The sequence below is a fragment of the Salvelinus fontinalis genome, chromosome 11, assembly GCF_029448725.1.
Source record: "Salvelinus fontinalis isolate EN_2023a chromosome 11, ASM2944872v1, whole genome shotgun sequence".
NCBI lineage: Eukaryota > Metazoa > Chordata > Actinopteri > Salmoniformes > Salmonidae > Salvelinus > Salvelinus fontinalis.
The window spans coordinates 46,914,852-46,941,748 of NC_074675.1; the positions used below are offsets into that span (position 1 = coordinate 46,914,852).

At 46.7% G+C, this 26,897-nt stretch overlaps 1 protein-coding gene and 1 long non-coding RNA gene across 2 annotated transcripts; one reads left to right on the plus strand and one right to left on the minus strand.

The window, feature by feature from the left end:
* Nucleotides 1–4,411: 4,411 nt before the first annotated feature.
* LOC129864845 (uncharacterized) lies at nt 4,412–6,931 on the minus strand. Its single transcript, XR_008761258.1, has 3 exons — nt 5,830–6,931; nt 5,441–5,647; nt 4,412–5,023 (listed from the first exon to the last, which is right to left on the minus strand). It is a non-coding gene; the product is annotated as an uncharacterized LOC129864845 (long non-coding RNA).
* A 14,426-nt stretch (nt 6,932–21,357) lies between these two features.
* LOC129865847 (cystatin-B-like) lies at nt 21,358–23,334 on the plus strand. The gene is made up of 3 exons (XM_055938887.1): nt 21,358–21,781; nt 21,911–22,012; nt 22,858–23,334. Exons 1-3 carry the CDS (start codon nt 21,713–21,715, stop codon nt 22,984–22,986), a joined length of 300 nt encoding a protein of 99 aa, XP_055794862.1. The 5' UTR covers nt 21,358–21,712; the 3' UTR covers nt 22,987–23,334.
* The last annotated feature ends 3,563 nt before the right edge of the window (nt 23,335–26,897 follow it).

Genomic DNA, 26,897 nt, shown 5'->3' on the forward strand with positions numbered 1-26,897 from the left:
CCACTGTCTCAAAGTCCCGCCTATTGGCGATGCCTCATCATAGCACCCCACCGGCAATAACAAAACAAACTGGATATGTGCATGACTAGCCTTACAAAACTATTTGAACTTTTTTTAAATTCCCTGGTTTTCCCGAAATCTCGGATGGAGGTTTTACGGAATTATGAGGGAATAAGAAGAAAATCCTGAATACTCCAACCAGGATTTCTTGAAAACATTCCCGAAATGTTGCATCTATATGTGTAGCAAATGGTGATGTGTGAAATTTACTCCTCAGATTGCCACTTGCGCAGTTTTTAGCGTGCTGCTGACTGGTAAGAGGCTTCGGTAAAGTGTCAAATTCGATTCAAAAGTGGAACTCGCATGGGATTGCCTATACAAGCAAGATGAAACATATGCGTGAGCAAACACTGAGTTGTGAGAGAATACATGTGGTCAAGCGAGCAGAGGACGGGTGTGACATTGTGCAAGAAGAACATCAGATCAAAAATAAATATGTTTTAAACAGTACATATAGACAGCGGCGACCCGTCATTCAACTCAGTGTTTGCTCATGCAGTTTCATCTTTCTTGTGCAGGCCATCTCATGCAGTTTCATCTTTCTTGTGCAGGCCATCTCATGCATGTTCGACTTTCGAATCGAATTTGACACATTACTGAAGCTTGTTACCAGTCAGCACCACGCTAAAAGCCAGCTATTCAAGTGTCGCAAGTAACTGTTTTAGGAGTAAGTTTTGAGCCCCACCTGTTTAGCTATATGTTTGAGAGAATGCCAAGAGTGTGCAAAGCTGTCATCAAAGTAAAGGGTGGCTATTTGAAGAATCTCAAATATAAAATATATTTTGATTTGTTTAACACTTTTTTGTTTACTACATGATTCCATATGTGTTATTTCATAGTTTTGATGTCTTCACTATTATTCTACAATGTAGAAAAAAATTTTAAATAAAAGAAAAACCCTGGAATGAGTAGGTGTGTCCAAACTTTTGACTGGTACTGTATATATCCTGTTGCCTAGTAACTTTATCCCCACCTATATATACACCTATCTACCTCAATTGTCTCGTAAACCTCCACATCGACTCGGTACCCGTGTGTATAGCGAAGCTATCATTGTGTATTTATTCCTAGTGTCATATTTTATTTTATTGTATCCTGCTTTGTTGGAAAGGGCCCATAAGCAAGCATTTCAATGTTAGTCTACACCTGTTGTTTACGAAGCATGTGACATATTCCATCTTCCTGCTACAACTACACACACACCTTAACATTGACCTGAACACACACACACACACACCTTAACCCAGCCTTCTAACTTCCGGCGCCGACAGAGATGGCCGCCTCCCTTCGCGTTCTCAGGAAACGATGCAGTATTTTGTGTTTTTATGTATTATTTCTTACATTGTTACCCCAGGAAATCTTTTATCACATACAAGTGATAAAGTTTTATCACATACATCCGGGAGGAACTATTGGATATAAGAGCAACGTCAACTTACCAACATTACGACCAGGAATACGACTTTCCCGAAGCGGATCCTCTGTTTGGCCCACCACCCATCACAATGGATCGGATCCCAGCCGGTGACCGAAAACAGGCGTAGCAGGAGGGGCAGAAGAAGCGGTCTTCTGGTCAGGCTCCGCAGACGGGCACATTGCGCACCGCTCCCGAGCATACTACTCGCCAACGTCCAGTCTCTTGACAACAAGGTAGACGAAATCCGAGCAAGATTTGCCTTCCAGAGAAACATCAGAGATTGTAACGTTCGTTGTTTCATGGAAACGTGGCTCACTCGAGACACGCTATGAGAGTCGGTACAGCCACCTGGTTTCTTCACGCATCGCGCCGACAGAAACATACATCTCTCTGGTAAGAAGAAGGGCGGGGGGGTATGCCTTATGATTAACTACTCGTGGTGTGATCATAACAACATGCTGGAACTCAAGTCCTTTCGCTCACCTGACCTAGAATTCCTTACAATCAAATGTCGACTGCATTATCTACCAAGAGAATTCTCTTTGATTATAATCACAGCCGCATATACCCCCCCCCCCCCACCAAGCAGGCCCATCGATGGCCCTGAACGATCTTCATTGGACTCTATGTAAACTGGAAACCACATATCCTGAGGCTTTTTAACAAGGCTAATATGAAAACAAGACTCCCTAAATTTTATCAGCATATCGAAAGCGCTAACCGGGTGGAAAAATTCCTGAACAATTGATACTCTAACTTCCGCAACGCATACAAAGCCCTGCCCCGCCCTCCTTTTGAAAAATCTGACCACAACACCATTTTGTTGCTCTCAGCCTATAGACAGAAACTAAAACAGGAAACGCCCATGTTCAGGACTGTTCAACGCTGGTCCGACCAATCTGATTCCACACTTCAAGATTGCTTCGATTAGGTGGACTGGGATATGTTCCGCATAGCGTCGAACAACAACATTGATGAATACGCTGATTCGGTGAGCGAGTTGATTAGCAAGTTCATCCGTGATGTTGTACCCACAGCAACTATTAAAACCTTCCCCAACCAGAAACCGTGGATTTATGGCAGCATTCGTGCAAAACTGAAAGCACAAACCACTGCTTTTAGTCAGTGCAAGGCGACCGGAAACATGACCGAATAAAAACAGTGTAGCTATTCCCTCCGCAAGGCAATCAAACAAGCTAAGTGTCAGTGTAGAGACAAAGTAGAGTCGCAATTCAACGGCTCAGACATGAGAGGTATGTGGCAGGGTCTACAGTCAATCACGGACTACAAAAAGAAAACCAGCCCCGGCGCGGTCCACAATGTCCTGCTACCAGACAAACTAAACAACTTCTTTGCTCGCTTTGAGGAGAATACAGTGCCAACGACACGGCCCGCTACCAAAACCTGCGGGCTCTCCTTCACCGCAGCCAACGTGAGTAAAGCATTTAAATGTGTTAACCCTCGCAAGGCTGCCGGCTCAGAAGGCATCCCTAGCCACGTCCTCAGAGCATGCGCAGACCAGCTGGCTGGTGTGTTTACGCACATATTCAATCAATCCTTATCCCAGTCTGCTGTTGCCACATGCTTCAAGAGGGCCACCATTGTTCCAGTTCCCAAGAAAGCAAAGGTAACTGAACTAAATGACTATCGCCCAGTAGAACTCACCTCCGTCATCATGAAGTGCTTTGAGAGACTAGTCAAGGATCATATCACCTCCACCCTATCTGACACCCTAGACCGACTCCAATTTGTTTACCGCCCCAATAGGTCCACAGACGACGCAATCACACTGCACACTGCCCTATCCCACGTGAACAAGAGGAATATCTATGTAAGAATGCTGTTCATCGACTACAGCTCAGCATTTAACACCATAGTACCCTCCAAACTCGTCATTAAGCTCGAGACCCTGGGTCTCCACCCCGCCCTGTGCAACTGGGTCCTGGACTTCCTGACGGGCCGCCCCCCAGGTGGTGAGGGTAGGAAACAACATCTCCACCCCGCTGATCCTCAACACTGGGGCCCCACAAGGGTGCGTTCTCAGCCCTCTCCTGTACTCCCTGTTCACCCATGACTGCATGGCCATGGACGCCTCCAACTCAACCAGAGTTGCCTCAGGAGGCTGAAATTTGGCTTGTCATCAAAAACACTCACAAACTTTTACAGCTGCACAATCGAGAGCATCTTGTATTACCGCCTGGTACGGCAACTGCTCTATCCATAACCGTAAGGCTCTCCAGGGGGTAGTGAGGTCTGCACAACGCATCCCTGGGGGCAAACTACCTGCCCTCCAGGACACCTACACCACTCGATGTCACAGGAAGGCCAAAAAGATCATCAAGGACAACAATCACCGAGCCACTGCCTGTTCACCCCGCTATCATCCAGAAGGCGAGATCAGTACAGGTGCATCAAAGCTGGGACCGAGAGACTGAAAAACAGCTTCTATCTCAAGGCCATCAGACTGTTAAACAGCCATCACTAACATTGAGTGGCTGCTGCCAACATACTGACTCAATCCCTAGCCACTTTATTAATATAAAATTGGATGTAATAAATGTATCACTAGTCACTTTAAACAATGCCACTTTATATAATGTTTATATACCCTACACTACTCATCTCATATGTATATACTGTACTCTATACCATCTACTGCATCTTGCCTATGCCGTTCGGCCATCGCTCATCCATATATATTGTTATGTACATATTCTTATTCATTCCTTTACACTTGTAAGGTAGTTGTTGTGAAATTGTTAGATTACTTGTTAGATATTATTGCATGGTCAGAACTAGAAGCACAAGCATTTCTGTCACGCTCGTCGTGGGTGGAAGAAGAGGAGGACCAATGCGCAGCGTGGTAAGTGTCCATATTGTTTTAATAAGAATACTGAACAAAAACAATAAAACGAACAGTCCTGTACGGTGAAGCAAAACACAGAACAGAAAATAATCACCTACAACACACAATGACAAACAGGCTACCTAAATATGGCTCCCAATCAGAGACAACGACTGACACCTGCCTCTGATTTGAGAACCATACTAGGCCCAACACATAGAAATCTAACAACAGAACAAAACATAGAAAAACAACATAGAATGCCCACCCCAACTCACACCCTGACCAAACTAAAATAAAGACATAACAAAGGAACTAAGGTCAGAACGTGACAATTTCGCTACACTCGCATTAACATTTGCTAACTATGTGTATGTGACAAATACATTTTATTTAATTTGACAATGTACATTTGATTTGATGGACTCGATGACGGTTGTTTAGAACTGAATCACTACACACAGCATTCAAAGGAGGACTGAGGACAAAACAACACAATGCATTCACCAAACACTGAGGAAAACAGATTCATTATTTCTTTTTTTTGTTGTAATTGTCTGATTGGGAAGTACCATTGTCTATCAATAACAGAATCAAAAAATATTTCAATTTGCCATTGGAAGTTTTATTTAATACAGTCAGTAATACAGGAGTCAAATTGCAAGGAGTCAGATCAGATGTCATCAGCAAGCCAGAGCCATCTGTGGAAAGAGCACAAGTAGAAGATATAAGTGCAAACAGAATAAATGTATCATTCAATATCTGTTAACACCTAAAACAATGACATAAACTCTGTCCCAATTCATCTCTGCTCAACTCCTCACTTCCTCTCTACTCGCATCCTTCTCAAAAGGCATTGGAGAAGGTCTGAGGCGAGGAACCTTGGGTTGTCTCCTCCAATGGGCTTTTAGAAGGAGGCGGGATGGTCAGTCCTTGCATCCACAGCTCTATGAATTTGAGAGTGGCTACATTTCTTCAGCCCCATCCCTCAGCTTTTTACTGAAACGGGCAGGGACAGCGCTTTGTTATTGTTTCAACTGCTGATTGCCACTTTAAGAAACACACAAACGATGAATTATGTTTAAGCATACATGACTGTTGGGAGTGTGGTGCCATACCTTTATCTCTCAGGTGCAGCAGAGCTGACACACTAAAGATGAAGTTGCAGTAGATGTCTTGACCACCCTTTGGCTGTTGTCCAGACAGTGGTAGCGCTGTAAGGTGTCCCAGGCACTGATTTGTGGCCACGTCACCTCCCACAGAGCCAGTGAAGAGCTCCAGGTTCTTACGGTGGGGCATCAGCATTATCTATAGAGAGGGCAGAACTATACAGGAGATGGAATTAGATTTAGTATGGAGTTACAGTCCCCAACTTAAAATCCTTGTACAATCCATAGACATCGGTAAAAAGGTAAACATAAGTATGGAACTGGAGTTTAAGGAAGGTGGAGCAATACATACTATATGTGCTGAGTTGTGTAAGGCATAAAATTAGTTGGTGACTCACTGGTCCAAAGTTGGTGTCATCTGCCTCGTTGGTGTAGTGGTCCAGGGCAATGAAGTAGAAGCCTGACTCTACCTGGTCAAATGTGTTCTACACACACTGAAATGTCTCCTGAGAACAGCTGGATTGAGAGAGAGAGGAAAATAAGATGTGAGAAAATGTCACAGGCAGAGTTCAATTGGAGTGTAAAAGTTTTAACATCTTAATGTTGCTTCCAAGGTAACAGTTCATTTCCAGACTGCTGTGGCTGGATCAAAAGAGGCAACTATGGATAATCATTTAGCCAAATAAGTGATAACACATGATGTGGGACTGAATTGCCATGTACCAATCCATGCCGTCTGTCAGTCAGCATGGCTCAGTGTTGAACAGCCTGCTGTCATTTCATGCTCATCCCACCTCGTAGAGAGCTATCCTCCTATAGGTTTTCACTTCATCACTTACCTACACCACTCATATCGTTTAGCAGTAGCTAGGTTTCCATCCAATTGTTGACAGATTTTCATGTGAATATTCTAAAATCTGCATAAAGAAAATATGTGTATTTTCCCATCAGTGAGTTGTTTCCAACAAACTGACTTGTTACAGATAAAAAAATCAGTGTGTGATGACGTCGCTTAAGTTTTCATGTACCGAATAAAAATCTAATGTTCAATGTGTTTCCATCGCATTTTCAACTCTACCAATAGTTTTGTCACAAACTGTTGCATTAAAGAGCAAATGTGCCTCCTCTGGTCTTGGCACGGCCGCTCTAGCCAACAGTTAGCAAATAGGCCTATAGTGCAGGTAGGCTCTGTGGGTAGGTTAGTCTACATTAGGGGTGTCAAACTCATTCCATGGAGGGCCTAGTGTCTGCTGGTTTGTCCTTTCAATGAAGCCCTGGACAACCAGGTGAGGGGAATGAAAGAAACAAGTTCTAAACTGGGTGACATTAAAGCTATTGAAACTGTAAGAATAATTACATGTATGGACATGTTTGACGTCATCGTCTTTCTCCAGGAAGACACCATCGTAGAAGCCCTTCTCAACATTACACAGAGAGTCAGACTGCAAGATGATATCACAAAATGATATATCAAATCAAACCACCAAGGTGTGGCAGGTAGCATAGAGCAGGTATTCTCAAACTGGGGTACGCACAATGCCGTCAGGGTTACGCCAATAAAAATGTGATTGACTTTTTTTATTTTATTTTTATAATTATTATTTTTTTATTTTTTTCCTTCACATTTTCAAACAGTCCATTTATATTTTCCAACAGGGCTATACATTTGGGTGAGTTTTTTTCTCTCGCCTGAGTTGCCTCGTTTCACTGCCAAAAAGAAAATGAAACCATCTAGTGTTCAGCGAAATAACAACACAATGTCAAATACAGGTAGCCTAGTCAAATAATTAACATCCAATCACATTAACCGTTAGAGCTCTTCTCTGTCTACATTAACAAGGACAACACACAGGTCTTTCCACCATTGTATGATTTTATGTGTGCAAATTAACTCAAGCTTACGGACAATATCAAATGTGATATAGCTAAGCACCCGAGTGAGTTGGGTGCGCAATTACGCAGGTACTTTCCCGAAAAGGATGACACAAACAACTGGATTCATTATCCCTTTCATGTCCTGCCTCCAGTCCACTTACCGATATCTGAACAAGAGAGCCTCATCAAAATTGCAACAAGCGGGTTCTGTGAAAATTGAATTTAATCAGAAGCCACTGTCAGATTTCTGGATTGGGCTGCGCTCAGAGTATCCTGCCTTGGCAAATTGTGCTGTTAAGACACTGATGCCCTTTGCAACCATGTACCTATGTGAAAGTGGATTCTCGGCCCTCACTAGCATGAAAACTAAACACAGGCACTGACTGTGTGTGGAAAATAATTTAAGACTGAGACTCTCTCCAATACAGTTACAGTTACATGCATCCTTTCAAGCACACCCTTCTCAATAACAGTTGGTGAGTTATTCACCATTTTCAATGAACAAATAAGGTTTTATATGTAAGATGGTTAAATAAAGAGCAAAATTATTGATTATTATTATATAATTATTTGTGCCTTTGTCCTATAAAGGCTCTTTGTCACTTCCCACAAGCCGGGTTGTGACAAAAACTCACACTCATTCTTATGTTTAATAAATGTATAGTGTGTGTGTGGCAGGCTTACAATTGTGGCAAAAAAACAACATTTGAGAGTGCGCTGACCCTGGTGCTAGAGGGGGTACGCAGCTGGAGGTTGAATGTTTGAAGGGGTACGGGACTATAAAAAGCTTGGGAACCACTGGCCTAGAGATTAGAGAGGTGGGTTGCTGGTTCAATAACCCAAAACATAGTAAAAATAAAGAAAAACCTGAAATGAGTAGGTGTGTCCAAACTTTTGACTGGTACTGTACAGCGCCTTGCAAAGGTATTCATCCCCCTTGGCATTTTTCCTATTTTGTTGCATAACAACCTGTAATTTAAATATATTTTTATTTGGATTTCATGTAATGGACATACACAAAATAGTCCAAATTGGTGAAGTGAAATTTAAAAAAGTGACTTGTTTCAAAAAATGTAAAACAATGTTACATGGAAATGTGCTGCTGCATATGTATTCACATATGAGGCCCCTAAATAAGATCTGGTGCAACCAATTACCTTCAGAAGTCACATAATTAGTTAAATAAAGTCCACTTGTGTGCAATCTAAGTGTCACATGATCTCAGTATATGTTCTGCATGACCACTAAGCAAGCGGCACCATTAAGACCAATGAGCTCGCGCCAAACAGGTCACGGACAAAGTTGTGGAGAAATACAGATCAGGGTTGGGTTATAAAAAAATATCTGAAACTTTGAACATCCCACAAAGCACCATTATTAAAAAATAGAACGAATATGGCACCACAACAAACCTGCCAAGAGAGGGCCACCCACCAAAACTCACATACCAGACAAGGAGGGCATTAATCAGAGATCAAATGATACAAACCACCTAAAAAAATCTATTTTAATTCCAGGTTGTAAGGCAACAAAATAGGAAAAATGCCAAGAGGGTGAATACTTTTGCAAGCCACTGTATATGTCGTTAGACTACATGTGCATAACTATGTGGTTTGAATGTACATTAGCTGTGGTTCCTCTTATTTTGGAAGTAATATAACATTTTTAAAACATGCAACCTAAGAGTTCATGCCTTCAAGACAGAGGATTAGGTTACAGTCAATCAGTCTGAGGATTTGAAAGTCTTATAGCACTACTTTGTATTTAATCCCAAATTGAAATCAAAGTCAGTGAGCTAAAATTGGTCAGTATATTACAACTGCATTTAGTACTAGTTAGAAATGTCCTAACAAGGTAGTCATCCTGCCTGACAAGTAGGCGCAACTTTAGCCTTGATGAGGCCCTTACTCTCTCGGGGTTGTTGTGTGATTTGCTTAAGGTCAAGCGACCTGGCTTCAACCCTACATCAGGTAAATACCCCCTCCTACCATTTTCTACTCTCACCCAGATGCAGCGCTCCTAGTGGCCGGAGACTTTAATGCAGGGAAACTTAAATCAGTTCTATCAACATGTTAAATGTGCTACCAGAGGGAAAAAAAATCCAGATCACCTGTACTCCACACACGTACAAAGCTCTCCCTCGCCCTCCATTTGGTAAATCTGACCACAACTCTGTCCTCCTGATTACTGCTTACATGCAAAAATTAAAGCAGGAAGCCACAGTGACTCAGTCTATAAAAAAGTGGTCAGATGAAGCAGATGCTAAACTACAGCACTGTTTTACGATCACAGACTGGAACATGTTCCGGGATTCTTCCGATGGCATTGAGGAGTACACCACATCAGTCCCTGGCTTTATCAATAAGTGCATTGAGGACGTCGTCCCCACAGTGACTGTACGTACATACCCCAACCAGAAGGCATGGATTACAGGCAACATTCGCACTGAGCTGCAGGGTAGAGCTGTCGCTTTCAAGGTGCGGGACTCTAACCCAGAAGCTTACAAGAAATCCTGCTATGCCCTGCGACGAACCATCAAACAGGCAAAGCGTCAATACAGGGCTAAGATTGAATCATTCTACACTGGCTCCGACGCTCGTATTATGTGTCAGGGCTTGCAAACTATTTCAGACTACAAAGGGAAGCACAGCCGTGAGCTGCCCAGTGGCACGAGCCATTCAGGCGAGATAAATCACTTCTATGCTCACTTGGAGGCAAGCAACACTGAGGCACGCATGAGAGCATCAGCTGTTCCGGACGACTGTGTGAGCACGCTCTCCGTAGACAAAGTGAGAAAGACCTTTAAACAGATCAACATACACAAGGCTGCGGAGCCAGACGGATTACCAGGACATGTGCTCCGGGCATGTGCTTACCAACTGGCAGGTTTCTTCACTGACATTTTCAACATGTCCCTGAATGAGTCTGTAATACCAACATGTTTCAAGCAGACCAACAGAGTCACTGTGCCCAAGAACACAAAGGCAACCTGCCTAAATGACTACAGACCCGTAGCACTCACGTCCGTAGCCATGAAGTTCTTTGAAAGGCTGGCAATGGCTTACATCAACACCATCATCCCAGAAACCCTAGACCCACTCCAATTTGCATACTGCCCAAACAGATCGACAGATGATGCAATCTCTATTGCACTCCACACTGCCCTTTCCAACCTGGACAAAAGGAACACTTATGTGAGAATGCTATTCATTGACTACAGCTCAGCGTTCAACACCAAGGTACCCTCAAAGCTCATCACTAAGTTAATGATCCTGGGACTAAACAACTCCCTCTGCAACTGGATCCTGGACTTCCTGACGGGCCATCCCCAGGTGGTGAGGGTAGGTAGCAACACATCTGCCACGCTGATCCTCAACACTGGAGCTTCCCAGGGGTGCGTTCTCAGTCCTCTCCTGTACTCCCTGTTCACCCACGACTGCATGGCCAGGCACGACTCCAACACCATCATTAAGTTTGCAGACGATACAACAGTGGTAGGCCTGATCACCGACAATGACGAGACAGCCTATAGGGAGGAGGTCAGAGACCTGGCCGGGTGGTACCAGAATAACAACCTATCCCTCAACGTGACTAAGGAGATGGTTGTGGACTACAGGAAAAGGAGGGCCGAGCACACCCCCATTCTCATCAACGGGGCTGTAGTGGAGCAGGTTGAGAGCTTCAAGTTCCTTGGTGTCCACATCACCAACAAACTAGAATGGTCCAAACACACCAAGACAGTCGTGAAGAGGGCACGACAAAGCCTATTCCCCCTCAGGAAACTTAAAAGATTTGGCATGGGTCCTGAGATCCTCAAAAGGTTCTACAGCTGCAACATCGAGAGCATCCTGACTGGTTGCATCACTGCCTGGTACGGCAATTGCTTGGCCTCCGACCGCAAAGCACTACAGAGGGTAATGCGTACGGCCCAGTACATCACTGGGGCTAAGCTGCCTGCCATCCAGGACCTCTACACCAGGCGGTGTCAGAGGAAGGCCCTAAGAATTGTCAAAGACCCCAGCCACCCCAGTCATAGACTGTTCTCTCTACTACCGCATGTTAAGCGGTACCGGAGTGCCAATCTAGGACAAAAAGGCATCTTAAAAGTTTTTACCCCCAAGCCTTAAGACTCCTGAACAGGTAATCAAATGGCTACCCGGACTATTTGCATTGTGTGCCCCCCCACCCCCTCTTTTACGCTGCTGCTACTCTCTGTTTATCATATATGCATAGTCACTTTAACTATACATTCATGTACACTGCTCAAAAAAATAAAGGGAACACTTAAACAACACAATGTAACTCCAAGTCAATCACACTTCTGTGAAATAAAACTGTCCTCTTAGGAAGCAACACTGATTGACAATAAATTTCACATGCTGTTGTGCAAATGGAATAGACAAAAGGTGGAAATAATAGGCAATTAGCAAGACACCCCCCAAAACAGGAGTGATTCTGCAGGTGGTGACCACAGACCACTTCTCAGTTCCTATGCTTTCTGGCTGATGTTTTGGTCACTTTTGAATGCTGGCGGTGCTCTCACTCTAGTGGTAGCATGAGACGGAGTCTACAACCCACACAAGTGGCTCAGGTAGTGCAGTTCATCCAGGATGGCTCATCAATGCGAACTGTGGCAAAAAGGTTTGCTGTGTCTGTCAGCGTAGTGTCCAGAGCATGCAGGCGCTACCAGGAGACAGGCCAGTACATCAGGAGACGTGGAGGAGGCCGTAGGAGGGCAACAACCCAGCAGCAGGACCGGCCTCTCCGCCTTTGTGCAAGGAGGTGCACTGCCAGAGCCCTGCAAAATGACCTCCAGCAGGCCACAAATGTGCATGTGTCAGCATATGGTCTCACAAGGGGTCTGAGGATCTCATCTCGGTACCTAATGGCAGTCAGGCTACCTCTGGCGAGCACATGGAGGGCTGTGCGGCCCCACAAAGAAATGCCACCCCACACCATGACTGACCCATCGCCAAACCGGTCATGCTGGAGGATGTTGCAGGCAGCAGAACGTTCTCCACGGCGTCTCCAGACTCTGTCACGTCTGTCACATGTGCTCATGTGCTCAGTGTGAACCTGCTTTCATCTGTGAAGAGCACAGGGCGCCAGTGGCGAATTTGCCAATCTTGGTGTTCTCTGGCAAATGCCAAACATCCTGCACGGTGTTGGGCTGTAAGCACAACCCCCACCTGTGGACGTCGGGCCCTCATACCACCCTCATGGAGTCTTTTCTGACCGTTTGAGCAGACACATGCACATTTGTGGCCTGCTGGAGGTCATTTTGCAGGGCGCTGGCAGTGCACCTCCTTGCACAAAGGCGGAGGTAGCAGTCCTGCTGCTGGGTTGTTGCCCTCCTACGGCCTCCTCCACGTCTCCTGATGTACTGGCCTGTCTCCTGGTAGCGCCTGCATGCTCTGGACACTACGCTGACAGACACAGCAAACCTTTTTGCCACAGTTCGCATTGATGTGCCATCCTGGATGAACTGCACTACCTGAGCCACTTGTGTGGGTTGTAGACTCCGTCTCATGCTACCACTAGAGTGAGAGCACTGCCAGCATTCAAAAGTGACCAAAACATCAGCCAGGAAGCATAGGAACTGAGAAGTGGTCTGTGGTCACCACCTGCAGAATCACTCCTGTTTTGGGGGGTGTCTTGCTAATTGCCTATAATTTCCACCTTTTGTCTATTCCATTTGCACAACAGCATGTGAAATTTATTGTCAATCAGTGTTGCTTCCTAAGTGGACAGTTTGATTTCACAGAAGTGTGATTGACTTGGAGTTACATTGTGTTGTTTAAGTGTTCCCTTTATTTTTTTGAGCAGTGTACATACTACCTCAATTGGGCCGACCAACCAGTACTCTGCGACATTGGCTAACCGGGCTATCTGCATTGTGTCCCGCCACCCACCACCCGCCAACCCCTCTTTTACGCTACTGCTACTCTCTGTTCACCATATATGCATAGTCACTTTAAACCATATCTACATGTACATACTACCTCAATCAGCCTGACTAACCGGTGTCTGTATGTAGCCTCGCTACTGTTTTTCACTGTCTTTTTACTGTTGTTTTATTTCTTTACTTACCTATTGTTCACCTAATACCATTTTTGCACTATTGGTTAGAGCATGTAAGTAAGCATTTCACTGTAAGGTCTACACCTATTGTATTCGACGAACATGACAAATAAACTTTGATTTGATGAGCAGAAGAAGGATAGTGTTTGAGGTTCAAAAGCATGTCCTGTTAAGGTGTGAGGGATTTGTGATAAAGAAGCACAGGTTGTGTTTTCTTAACTGATGGAGTTGTGTAACGATCCTAGCCTTGAGAAATCCCCCAAGTGAGATTTCGCTCTTGGCATCTCCCTTGGTGTTCCTTTAGGGCAGGGTTTCCCAAACCTCTCCTAGGCCCCTCCAGACGTTCACTTTATTTTTAACCCTTAACTGACACACATTGTTCAATTAGTCAACTAATTATCAAGCCATCAAAAAGAAAGGAGGACCAAGGCACTCTTCATGTAATTAATTAAAATGCCTTTATTAGTATGGCATGTTCAATAGAAACAAAGTTTAAAAAAGGCCGAAACGCGTCAGATTTTTTAAAACTTTGTTTCTATTGAACATGCCATACTAATAAAGGCATTTTAATTAATTATATGAAGAGTGCCTTGGTCCTCCTTTCTTTTTGATTACCAATTTACCCCTTTTACTATTGTGTACCTTAGTAGAGCTTCCCTTCCTCCTCTTTCTACTAATTATCAAGCCTTTGACAAATTAAATCAGGTGTGGCTGTTTAAGTGTCACGTGTGCTCCCCCTCTGGCCTCTAGGCCACCAGGCTCGCACACCTGTCACCATCATTATGCGTACCTGCACATCATCAGACTCACCTGGATTCCATCCCCTCTCTGATTACCTTCCCTATATATATGTCACTCCCTTTGGTTCCTTCGCCAGGTGTTATTGTTTATGTTCAAGTGTTAAGGTCGTGCGCGCTTGTTTTGCGTTTATTTATTGAAACGCTCACTAACTGAACTTGCTTCCCAACTAGGTGCACATCATTAAATTAGGGTTAAAACAAAAATATGAAACTTCTGGGGGTGGCGGTAGAGAACCTGTTTTAGGGTCAGATGCCCCCAGTGTAAAGCTCTATTTAGGGTGATATTTACCCCTGCCATTAGCTGCAATATGGTCACCTGTTCCAGTTAGGTCCATATCCTCCGCTGTGACTTTTGTTTACATTAATATACAATTAACATGAGGCAGCCAGGACTGGCATGTTATCTATTTAGAAAAAAAGTGTTACACTTTACATGCGTAAACAAACACAAACTAAATAGGTACCGGAACTGACCTGAGAGTGCGCTGTAAAGAGACAGTCAGCTGCTATTACCACTAGCCTTGCCCTTGTCCAATGGCTAGAGGGACAGCAGAGGCAGCATAATTCACCCAAGGCCTGGACGAAAAAGGTCTAAGGCCTCAAGACATGCTAAGTGTTATGTACCTATTTAGTTGTTTGTTTAGCCTTAGACCTTTTTTGTCCAGGTCTTTGGTGACTCCTTTAAGTCATGGAATAAATGTTTTTCCATGTGCTTCCAAGAATTGGTATTGTAGCGACCCGCACAGACAGCTGTGTGTTATGTGTTAGGCTAGTAGGTGGTTGTGTTCGCGGGGTCCGACATGTCAGTCAACCTGCTATCTGCCAATCACGGGAATGCCTGGAATGTTCTGATGCCGGGCATCCTGGTGGTTGGCGGAGTGGCGTGGAGGGGGGTTGGGCAGGGGGATGGAGCATTGGAAGTTAAGACCAGGTTTTGCCGTTGTTCTCTCTCTTACGTCTGGGCTTCAAAAGAGAAGGTCACGATTGGCTTGTGGGTTATCTTTCATTTATTTGGCGTGGGCTACGGCCAAACAGTAGCCTGTGTAAAGTTGGTTTAATAAACCGTCCATTCGTAAACTCAATCCTCTGTCTGGACAGTCGTTCTTTTATGATCTAGTCAGGTCATTACATTGGTGTCAGAAGTAAAAACGTTGATAAAAGTTTGCCAGCTAGCTAGCTGACTTCTGTGGCTAGCTACTGTAGGTGAGAACGGGGGTTGAAAATGCTTCGAGGGAATCCGAAAGTGAAGGTGGAGGTAGGGGACGATTATGGCCAAGGAGATACGTGTGAATGGACGTCGGAGGTTCTGGCTGAGGAGATCGCCAGGGCTTCGGAGCGCAGAGGCCGCTTGAGGGAGGACGCTAGAGTGATGGCGGCTGAAGCGGGCATGAGCGCCTCGTCGATTGTGTTTCGCGTGGATTCTGGTGGGCGGGCCGAAGTGGTGACGTCGACGCGGCGGGACGAGGAATCTGGGGCTCAGGATGTAAACAAACATGGCGGCGCCCAGTTCCCGGCTGCGTCCGTATCTGTTAAGACCCCGAAGTATTCCGGTAAGGCGGATTGGGAAGCTTTTCATGCTCAGTTTGAACTGTTAGCTCATTTTACGGGGTGGTCGGATGAAGAAAGGGCACTGCAGTTGGCTTTATGCCTCACGGATGAAGCTCTGGCCTGTTTGATATTGATTAGCCCCGAGGACAGACATGATTATGGCGCTTTAGTGGGAGCACTGAGGAGGCGCTATGGACAGTGTGTACAGCCCGGGCTACTGCGCTCCGAACTGAGTAATAGGCAGCCTGGAGAGCCTCTACGGGTGTTAGCTAATGACATTGAGAGCCTCTCTCGGCGGGCATATGCTCACATGCCCCCCTCCGTGCAGAGCGAGCTAGCACGGGACCAGTTCATACAGGCGCTCTCTCCTACGGAGCTGCGCATACAGACCCAGCTGGCTCATCCTGAGTCATTGCAGATAGCCTTGGAGATGGCTTTGGAGAGGGAGCTGGTGTGGGCTGGGACTTCAGCTGGGGCTTTGGTGGGGGTGCAGGGAGACACACCCTCTGTGCGAGCTGGGGGGCAGAGCAGCCCGGAGCCGGAAAAGCCTGCATGGGTGGCTGAAATGACAGAACTCATTCGTGCTGTGTCGCTACAGGCGGCACAAAACACACACCCTGGTCCCAGGGTCTGCTGGGGTTGTGGCCAGCCAGGCCATCTGCGCCGAAATTGCCCCATGTCCCCCAGAGCTCAGGGAAACGGCTCGGGGTCCGCATAGACCGGGTAGTGCGGACCCCTGGCTTTCTATCCCAACCACCATCATCTTCAGGAGGAGCCCACCGGCACAGAAGGGGAAGCAAGGCTCCACTTCCCCCAGAAGCAGACGAGAGCAAGCGAATGGAGCCTGTTGTTGTGGTGGGCCGGACCTGTGTTGGGGACTTTTGTCATGTCCCTGTCACTGTGGAGGGTGTGCCCTGCTCCGCCCTGGTGGACACTCGGTCCACAGTAACCCTGGTGAGGCCAGATATTGTGCCAGGTTGGACTCAGTGTGAGCCTACAACTGTGCAGCTCCGCACAGTCACAGGTGAGCTGGCACCCATGAAAGGGAAGGGAATAATGACTCTGAAAGTAGGGGGCAGGACTGTGCGTCATCCTGTGTGGGTGGCGGCTGTGCAGGACTCTTGTATCCTGGGGTTGGACTTTCTTAGGAGCACAGGCTGCCAGTTAGACCTAAATAGGGGCACACTGAGCTTCCAGGGAGGGCCGGAAGTCACCATGGCCCCCCCTAATGTCACATTCACTCAACCCAACAAACCCTTTACTCCAACAGTTAAAGCAGCAGAGACTCATGGCTGCCCCCCCTCCCCCACAGCTGTGTGTGACTTTTCCCCAGCCCCCCTGTCACCTACTGCGGTGTGTTACATTCCCCCAGCTACCTCCATGACACAGCCCTATGTGAGCCCAGGCCGCGCCCCCCCAGCCCAGCTACCCCAGATGGGAGAGGAGAGGACACTGTCTGCAGTGAGGGAGATATGGGGGAGGAACTGTGTTGGTCTTGACCCCGAGCAGCAGGAACGGTTGTGGCAGTTGCTGTTTGAATTCAGAGACAGCTTTGCGCTGAGTGAGGAAGAGGTGGGTCAGACTCATCTGGTGCAGCATGAGATCGACACAGGTGATGCTCGGCCCATCAAGATGCGTCCCCGCCGTATCCCGCTGGCACGCCAGGAGGCGGCAAACAAGGCTGTGTTGGAGATGCAGCGGGCAGACTTCATTGAGCCCTCAGACAGCCCCTGGGTGGCGCCAGTCGTCATGGTTCCGAAGAAGGGGGGCAAGCTGAGGTTCTGTGCGGACTACAGGCGGCTGAATGAGGTAACCAGGAAGGACTCTTACCCCATACCACGTATCGATGAGTCGCTGGACCTGGTTAGGGGGTCCTCCTGGTTCTCCTCACTAGACCTCCGCAGTGGCTACTGGCAGGTGCCCCTCTCCCCAGAGGCCAGAGCCAAAACTGCATTCTCCACTAACAGAGGACACTGGCAGTTCAAGGTCCTGTGCTTTGGCCTGTGCAACGCTCCAGCTACTTTTGAGCGTTTGATGGACAGGGTGCTGGATGGCATCCCCAGACAGCAGTGTCTGGTATACCTCGATGACATCCTGGCCCATGGCAGCTCCTTCCAGTCAGCCCTGGGGGGCGCTACGGCGTGTGCTGGAGAGGGTGGCTGCCGCAGGTCTGAAGCTCCACCCCGAGAAGTGCCACTTCATGAGGAGAGAGGTGTCCTTCTTGGGCCACCGAGTGGGGAAGGAGGGGATCAGCACCATGGAGGACAAGGTAGGGGCTGTCAGAGACTGGCCCCCCCCCCACCGACCAGCGTCAGCTGAAGAGCTTCCTGGGCCTGGCCTCGTACTACAGGAGGTTTGTACGGGGCTTCTCAAGCATTGCTGCTCCACTGAACCGCCTGCTGCCGAAGGACAAAGCTTTCACTTGGACAGTGGAGTGTGAGGAGGCGTTCAACACCCTCAAACGTGCACTGATCGAGGCCCCCGTGCTCGCCCCCCCTGACCTCACCTTGCCCTTTATCCTGGACACAGACGCGAGCAATGTGGGCATGGGTGGGGTGCTGGCCCAGGTGGGGCCAGCGGGGGAGAGAGTGGTGGCGTACTTCAGCAAAACATTTGACAAACATGAGCGCCGCTACTGTGTCACCCGGCGGGAGCTCTTGGCTGTTGTGGCTTCCGTCAAACACTTCAAGTACTACCTGGGTGGTCTGCCCTTTACTGTAAGGACTGACCACTCTGCTCTCCAGTGGCTCATGTCTTTCAGAGAGCCAGAGGGGCAGGTGGCACGCTGGTTGGAGGAGCTTCAGCCGTATGACTTCACAGTGGTGCACAGGGCAGGGGCACGCCACTCCAACGCCGACGCCATGTCCCGTCGGCCCTGTACTGCAGACGGCTGCCGCCACTGCGAACGGAGAGAGGGACGGGAGAGAGAGCTGTGTGCAGAGGGGGTCGGTGCCACAGTGTGTCGGGCGAGCGGGCCTGTCTGCTGTGAGCTGCAGACTGTCGACGTGGCTGAATGGCGGCAGCAGCAGCAGGGACGGGACACAGACCTACAGCCAGTGCTACAGTGGGTAGAGGCGCAGGTGAGGCCACCATGGGAAGAGGTGACAGCGCTCTCACTCGCGACCAAAGGGTTGTGGTCAAAGTTTGAGAGACTGCGGCTGGCTGATGGCGTGCTACAGCGGGCATGGAAGGAGTCAGCTACGGGAGAGGAGAGGTGGCAGGTGGTGGTCCCAAAAGCATTGCGGGAGGCTGTGCTCCAGAGTACTCATGGCGGGGTGGGGACTGGACACTTTGGGGTCACAAAAACACTGCGCCGTCTCCGTCAGGGCTTCTACTGGGGGCAGCACAAGAGGGATGTGGAGGACTTTTGTCGCCGCAGTGACAACTGCACAGCGAGAAAGGGCCCCCCAGGCCGCTCTCATGCTCAGCTCCAACAGTTCCCAGTGGGGGCTCCCATGGAGAGGGTGGGAGTGGATGTAGTTGGGCCGTTCCCCACCACAGACAGTGGAAACCGCTGGGTGCTCACGGCCATGGACTATTTCACAAAATGGCCCGAGGCCTATGCTCTGCCTGACCAGGAGGCAGAGACCATCGTCGACGCCCTGACAGCGGGGATGTTCAGCAGGTTTGGAGCTGCAGAGTCCATCCACAGCGACCAGGGCAGAAACTTTGAGTCCCGTGTGTTCGCCACCATGTGTGAGAGGCTGGGTATGCACAAGACCCGCACTACTCCTCTCCATCCTCAAAGTGATGGCCTTGTAGAGCGCTTCAATAAAACGCTTGGACAGCAGCTGGCCATCGTCTCTTCCAAACACCAGCGTGACTGGGACAAGCACCTGCCTATGGTCCTCATGGCATGCCGCTCCGCTGTCCAAGACTCCACCTCCTGCACGCCTGCCCTCCTCATGCTGGGGAGAGAGATCCGCACCCCTGCGGAGATGGCGTTTGGTCGGCCCCTGGATAGCCCTCATGTTCCCCCGGGGCCGGAGTATGCCCGGAGACTCCAGGACCGCCTGGAGACAGCCCACACCTTCGCCAGAGAGGCGAAAAAAGGCAGATGCCCCAAGTTGGACAGTCACTGGGTGGGACCCTGCAGTGTCCTGGAGAGGGTAGGGGAGGTTGTTTACCGGGTGCAGCTTCCTCCCAGGGGGAGAAAGGTGGCACTGCACCGGGACAGGTTAGCCCCATACAGAGGGGCCTCTTCTCCCCAAACCCCAGGAACACCCACAATTCCCCTCTCTGGCAATGCCATTCTCCAGGCACCCACCCCCAGGTGCCGCAGACAAGGCTCCAGACAGCCCACTCCCCCTGTCTTCCCCCCTGTGTCACCGCGTGGTTCCCCAGAGCCACGGACTGTATTACCCGTTCCCGCTTCCTTGTCCCCCATATCCCTGCCTTCATCCCCTGGTTCCCAGAGGGGCACTCTGCGACCATCACGGCCACGCAGGCAAAGGAGACCTCCGGGTCGCTTCAGAGACTTTGTTTGTTCCCTCGGGGATGAGGGACTTTGTTGTGGGGGGGCTGTGTAGCGACCCGCACAGACAGCTGTGTGTTATGTGTTAGGCTAGTAGGTGGTTGTGTTCGCGGGGTCCGACATGTCAGTCAACCTGCTATCTGCCAATCACGGGAATGCCTGGAATGTTCTGATGCCGGGCATCCTGGTGGTTGGCGGGGTGGCGTGGAGGGGGGTTGGGCAGGGGGATGGAGCATTGGAAGTTAAGACCAGGTTTTGCCTTTGTTCTCTCTCTTACGTCTGGGCTTCACAAGAGAAGGTCACGATTGGCTTGTGGGTTATCTTTCATTTATTTGGCGTGGGCTACGGCCAAACAGTAGCCTGTGTAAAGTTGGTTTAATAAACCGTCCATTCGTAAACTCAATCCTCTGTCTGGACAGTCGTTCTTTTATGATCTAGTCAGGTCATTACAGTATTATTGAAAACCTTTCACACCTCATGATTAACGGCAAACAGCTATCTAGGTCCAATGTTCACTAGGGTTGCTAACGTTAGCATACAAGATACTGTCACAGATAAATGAGAACATCTTGTAGAACATCTTTGATACTGTTGGCCAAGCGAATACATATCACTCCCTATCTGCAAGATGAACCAATGTCCGTAACTGATTGAAATAAATTAAGAGTTTAGAATTATGCCGACCGAAATACAGAAAATATTAGATTATTTGTATTTTCTTGTCCGATAATTTACCTCGCGTTCTCACCGTAAAATCGATATCTGCATCCAAATAAGCAGTTGTTTATTTGTACTAATATCACAAACTCAGGGCGCATCGAGTTTAAAGAGATTATGAAGGGGCGTGGCATCAGGTCTCTGTTATTGAGTTTGATGCGCCATGAGTTTGCGCTATTAGTACCTACAAACATTGCTTATTTGTTCATATAATACATAGTTAAGGGTAGACTGTGTTGGTATACGTACAGATAGAACAATGAGACAGATTTCACCGGATGTATAATTATGAAGCATTCGCTTGGCAGTTATTTCGCCCGCCAAGCAAGGAGTTTTTGTATGGATGTCAATGAGTGTCGAATTTGGTCAACAAAAAAACGTATGTCTTATTTGTTACGTGAGGTGTATTTGATCGAATAAACGTTTCGTAATGCTTAAGTTGTTACGAGTGTACTGATATGCGCACGTGACATCCCGGCAACTTTGAGAAAAAACACTTTATATCGCAGTTCGCTCGAGATGGCTATACATATACATGACATGAGGCTAGTAACATAGAATCTCTCTCCAATAATCAATTTGAGCACGTTCTCAGTATACATCAATGGTCCGAATAGCCTCTCTATTTGGTGGGGAGTGGACATTTCAACCGGATGCTTCAGATTTCATATCCGGTGAAACATGTGACTCGTTGTTTTGTTTTTGGTGTTAAACTGGGTGAATGTGGTATTTGCTATAAAGTGCGATAGTTTCAGTGACGGTCTGTTGGTCAGTCTGACAGTAAAGATGCCATTGCGTGGAGGAACAACTGGGCCAAAGGATGCCACTGAAGCGGTGCAGAAGATTTGTGATGAGGTGAGAGAGGAAAGGGGACTGTCAGTGTCTGTGTAGATCGAGTAATGAACTTGATTATCGCCATTCGCCACCAAATGTAGCCTATTAAAATTGTAGTTACTAAAAGATAACCATGTTTTTTCATCACAGATTAAGCCGCATGCAGAGCAGAAAACGGGGAGGAAGTTTGATGTTTTCACAGCGAAAATTTACAAGACTCAGGTGGTGGCAGGGACCAACTTCTTCATCAAGGTATCAGCTTGATTATTTCTTGCTACGTAACACTTTACATTACTGTCCCCTTATTACTGTGGTATGTAATTACAGTGTAACAAGTATTGTAAATACTCATTCTTCCTAACCTTAGCCCTAAGGTACAGCCCTACAGTACACACTTCTTAGCCCTATTCAGGCTATATCACATCTGGCCGTGATTGGGAGTCCCATAGGGCGGCGCACAATTGGCCCAGCGTCTTCCGGGTTTGGCCAGGGTAGACCGTCATTGTTAATAAGAATTAGTTTTTAACTGACTTGCCTAGTTAAATAAAGGTTAAGTAACCCTAGTACAGGGTAAATAGTTTAGTAATGGGTCATTACAAAACATGTTACATTTTAATTACAGGAATAATTACCCAGTAATAAGGGCACTGTAATGTGTAACTAAAGAGGGTGGTTTATGGAGTTTATTTGATAGTACACTTTCAGTAGCCTACATTGTTACACTGTAAGCCAAGAGTCCAGTGGACACAGACTGCATTTCAGTGCATTGATACTGGATTCCATTTCACATGTTCCACGAAACATGGATGGATGTAACTTGTCAGTTGTTAGAGACCTCTAACCCTAACACTCATCCATATATGTATATATTCTTATTCCTTTACATAGATTTGTGTGTGTTAGTGCAGCAATATCTAACAATTCCACAACTACCTGTCGGAACTAGAAGCATTTCGCTACACTCGCAATAACATCTGCTAACCATCTGCTAACTATACTGTTACAAATGTGTGTGTGACCAATTTCATTTGGCCTGTTCTCTGTTCTTACCACTGTGTCCAACTGGCTCACTCTGACCTCGTCTCTGTGTCTTACAGGTTCATGTTGGTGGTGAAGACCATGTCCACCTGCGCGTGTATAAAATGCTGCCACACGCCGGAAGCAAACTGGAGCTGACCAGCCTGCAGGAGTCCAAAGCCCACAGTGACCCCATCGAGTACTTCTGATTAACCCTGACCTTTGACCCCATCAAGTACTTCTAATGACCCCTGTGACTCAGCCGCAGTCCGAGCCGAACCCCGGTGCCTACCCTACCCAATACACCACAGCCTCCTTTCCCTACACATAATGGATCTGTGGTCGTTCTACAGCCCAGGTAGCCTTTAAATATCAATTTTCAGTGTTTCTTAAAATGATTTTAGAATATGTAGCTGATAGGAAACCTTCATGTATGAAGGGAAATTGAAATAATGAATGAGCTCCAAACATGAATGTATATTTGCCTACTCAATTAAAGACAATATACTATTTTGCCACATGGTTAATAAATCATAATACTTTGTAACAAAGATGAATTCCTTGTCCATGATCAATGGTCTTTGAACACAATGTCAAACCTAGATCAACCCATCGTCCTCAGGTGACAGGTAACACCAGCCTGTTTACTGGAGTGTAACCTCTTGGTTAGAGTCAGTACCAGATGACAGGTAGCTATAGTTCCCAGGTCCTACATACTTCTGGGAGAAGGGTTAGAAGGGATCTATCTACAGTACACACTTCTGGGAGAAGGGTTAGAAGGGATCTATCTACAGTACACACTTCTGGGAGAAGTCTGGGGGGGGGGGGATAAAAAAATAGGTAAAATCGTGACGTTAGTGATCTTCAGGTCGGAGCTCTAAGATGATTCCTGAGTTTCCGACTTGGAATTCCCCGTCTGAGCTAGTTTTTCCCCCAGTTGTCTTCAACACGCTGAAGTCGGATGTCAGAGATTTCCAAGTTCCCAGTTGTCTTGAACGCGTCATTAGTACCAGAACAGTAGCTATCTAATCAGTCAAATAATAGTTGTGTGTGATTGGCTGAGAACAGTCTGTGTTATGAGGGTCAGATCACAGATATACTGTAAATGTTCAGATAACCTGGAATGAGTGTTGGGGAAAGAACCCGTTCAACACAAAGGAATACTCTACAGCTGGTTGGGTATATCAGGATGAGGAAGGAATACTCTACAGCTGGTTGGGTATATCAGGATGAGGAAGGAATACTCTAAAGCTGGTTGGGTATATCAGGATGAAGAAGGAATACTCTACAACTGGTTGGGTATATCAGGATGAGGAAGGAATACTCTACAGCTGGTTGGGTATATCAGGATGAGGAAGGAATACTCTACAGCTGGTTGGGTATATCAGGATGAGGAAGGAATACTCTACAGCTGGTTGGGTATATCAGGATGAGGAAGGAATACTCTACAACTGGTTGGGGTATATCAGGATGAGGAAGGAATACTCTACAGCTGGTTGGGTATATCAGGATGAGGAAGGAATACTCTACAACTGGTTGGGTATATCAGGATGAGGAAGGAATACTCTACAGCTGGTTGGGTATATCAGGATGAGGAAGGAATACTCTACAGCTGGTTGGGTATATCAGGATGAGGAAGGAATACTCTACAACTGGTTGGGTATATCAGGATGAGGAAGGAATACTCTACAGCTGGTTGGGTATATCAGGATGAGGAAGGAATACTCTACAGCTGGTTGGGTATATCAGGATGAGGAAGGAATACTCTACAGCTGGTTGGGTATATCAGGATGAGGAAGGAATACTCTACAACTGGTTGGGTATATCAGGATGAGGAAGGAATACTCTACAACTGGTTGGGTATATCAGGATGAGGAAGGAATACTCTACAACTGGTTGGGTATATCGGGATGAGGAAGGAATACTCTACAGCTGGTTGGGTATATCGGGATGAGGAAGGAATACTCTACAACTGGTTGGGTATATCAGGATGAGGAAGGAATACTCTACAGCTGGTTGGGTATATCAGGATGAGGAAGGAATACTCTACAACTGGTTGGGTATATCAGGATGAGGAAGGAATACTCTACAACTGGTTGGGTATATCAGGATGAGGAAGGAATACTCTACAACTGGTTGGGTATATCAGGATGAGGAAGGAATACTCTACAACTGGTTGGGTATATCAGGATGAGGAAGGAATACTCTACAACTGGTTGGGGTATATCAGGATGAGGTAAGACAGTGTTGAAGTGCTTCAGGTATAATCAGTGGTGCAACTTTGGTTTTAGAAGTGTATTATTATTGAACAAATTATCCAGTAGGATAGAAACTCCAAACAGCCTGCCTGACTGCTCAGAGTCGCCCACATGGTCCTAAAGCACACCTTTGCCTCGTTTTGTATCACGTTCCAATGATAAAACTGGGGGACAAAAATGCAATTTCAGAATGTGGGTGCATGTCCCCAGTGAAAGTTGTGCCCCTGGGTATAATGCTCATCTGCCTATCCTCTCCTCTAGTGGGATCAGTGTTTTACCAGTCCAGGTTCGCTGGTATATTGAATAAAAATAGAAATGCAAAAATGTCAAAGATTTTTGAAGTTCATATAAGGAAATCAGTCAATTTAAATTCATCATTAGGCCCTAATCTATGGATTTCACATGACTGGGAATACAGATATGCATGTGTTGGTCACATATACCTTAAAAATCGGAAAACCAGTCAGTATCCGATGTGACCACCATTTGCCTCATGCAGCGCAACACATTGCCTTCGCATAGAGTTGATCAGGCTGTTGATTTTGGCCTGTGAAATGTTGTCCCACTCATTTTCAATGGCTGTGTGAAGTTGCTGGATATTGGAATTGGAACACACTGTCATACACGTCGATCCAGAATATCCCAAAAGAGGCTCAATGGGTGACATGTCTGGTGAGAATGTAGGCCATCGAAGAACTGGGACATTTTCAGCATCCAGGAATTGTGTACAGATCCTTGCGACATAGGGTCACGCATTATCATACTGAAATATAAGGTGATAGCAGCGGATGACTGGCACCACAACTGGCCTCAGGATCTCGTCACGGTATCTCTGTGCATTCAAATTGCCATCCATAAAATGCAATTGTGTTCGTTGTCCATAGCTTATGCCTGCACATACCATAACCCCACAGCCACCATGGGGCACTCTGTTCACAACGTTGACATCAGCAAACCGCTCGTCCACACAACGCCATACACGTCGTCTGCAGTTGGGAGGCTGGTTGGACGTACTGACAAATTCTCTAAAATGACATTGGAGGCAGCTTATGGTAGAGAAATTAACAAACTTGTCGAACATCTAATTCTAAAGTCATGGGCATTTAATATGGAGTTTGTCTCCCCTTTGCTGCTATAACAGACTCCACTCTTCTTTCCACTAGATGTTGGAACAGTGCTGCAGGGACTTGCTTCCATTCAGCCACAAGAGCATTAGTGAGGTCAGGCACTGATGTTGGGCAATTAGGGCTGTCTCGCAGTCAGCGTTCCAATTCATTCCAAAGGTGTTCAATGGGGTTGAGGTGAGAATTCTGTGCAGGCCAGACAAGTTCTTTCACACCAATCTCGACAAACCATTTCTTTATGGACCTAGCTTTATGCAGTGGTTGAAAAAGTACCTAATGGTCATATTTGAGTAAAAGTAAAGATGTATTGATAGAAAATGACTCAAGTAAAAGTGAAAGTCACCCAGTAAAATACTAGTTGAGTAAAAGTCTAAAAGTATTTGGTTTTAAATATACGGAAGTGTCAAAAGTAAATGTAATTGCTAAAATATACTTCAGTTCAAAAGAAACAGTATGAATCATTTAAAATTCCTTATATTAAGCAAACCAGATGGCACACACACACAAAAAAATAAAAAATACGGATAGCCAGGGGCTCACTACAACACTCAGACATAATTTACAAACGAAGCATTTGTGTTTCATAAGTCTGCTGATTGTAACACTCGTCTTCCTCCTCTTCTGAGGAGGAGTAGTAGGAAGGATCGGAGGACCAATGCGCAGCATGGTAAGTTTCCATATTTTAATAAAGCAAATAGAACACTGATCAAAAACAACAACGTGAACGAACGAAAATGA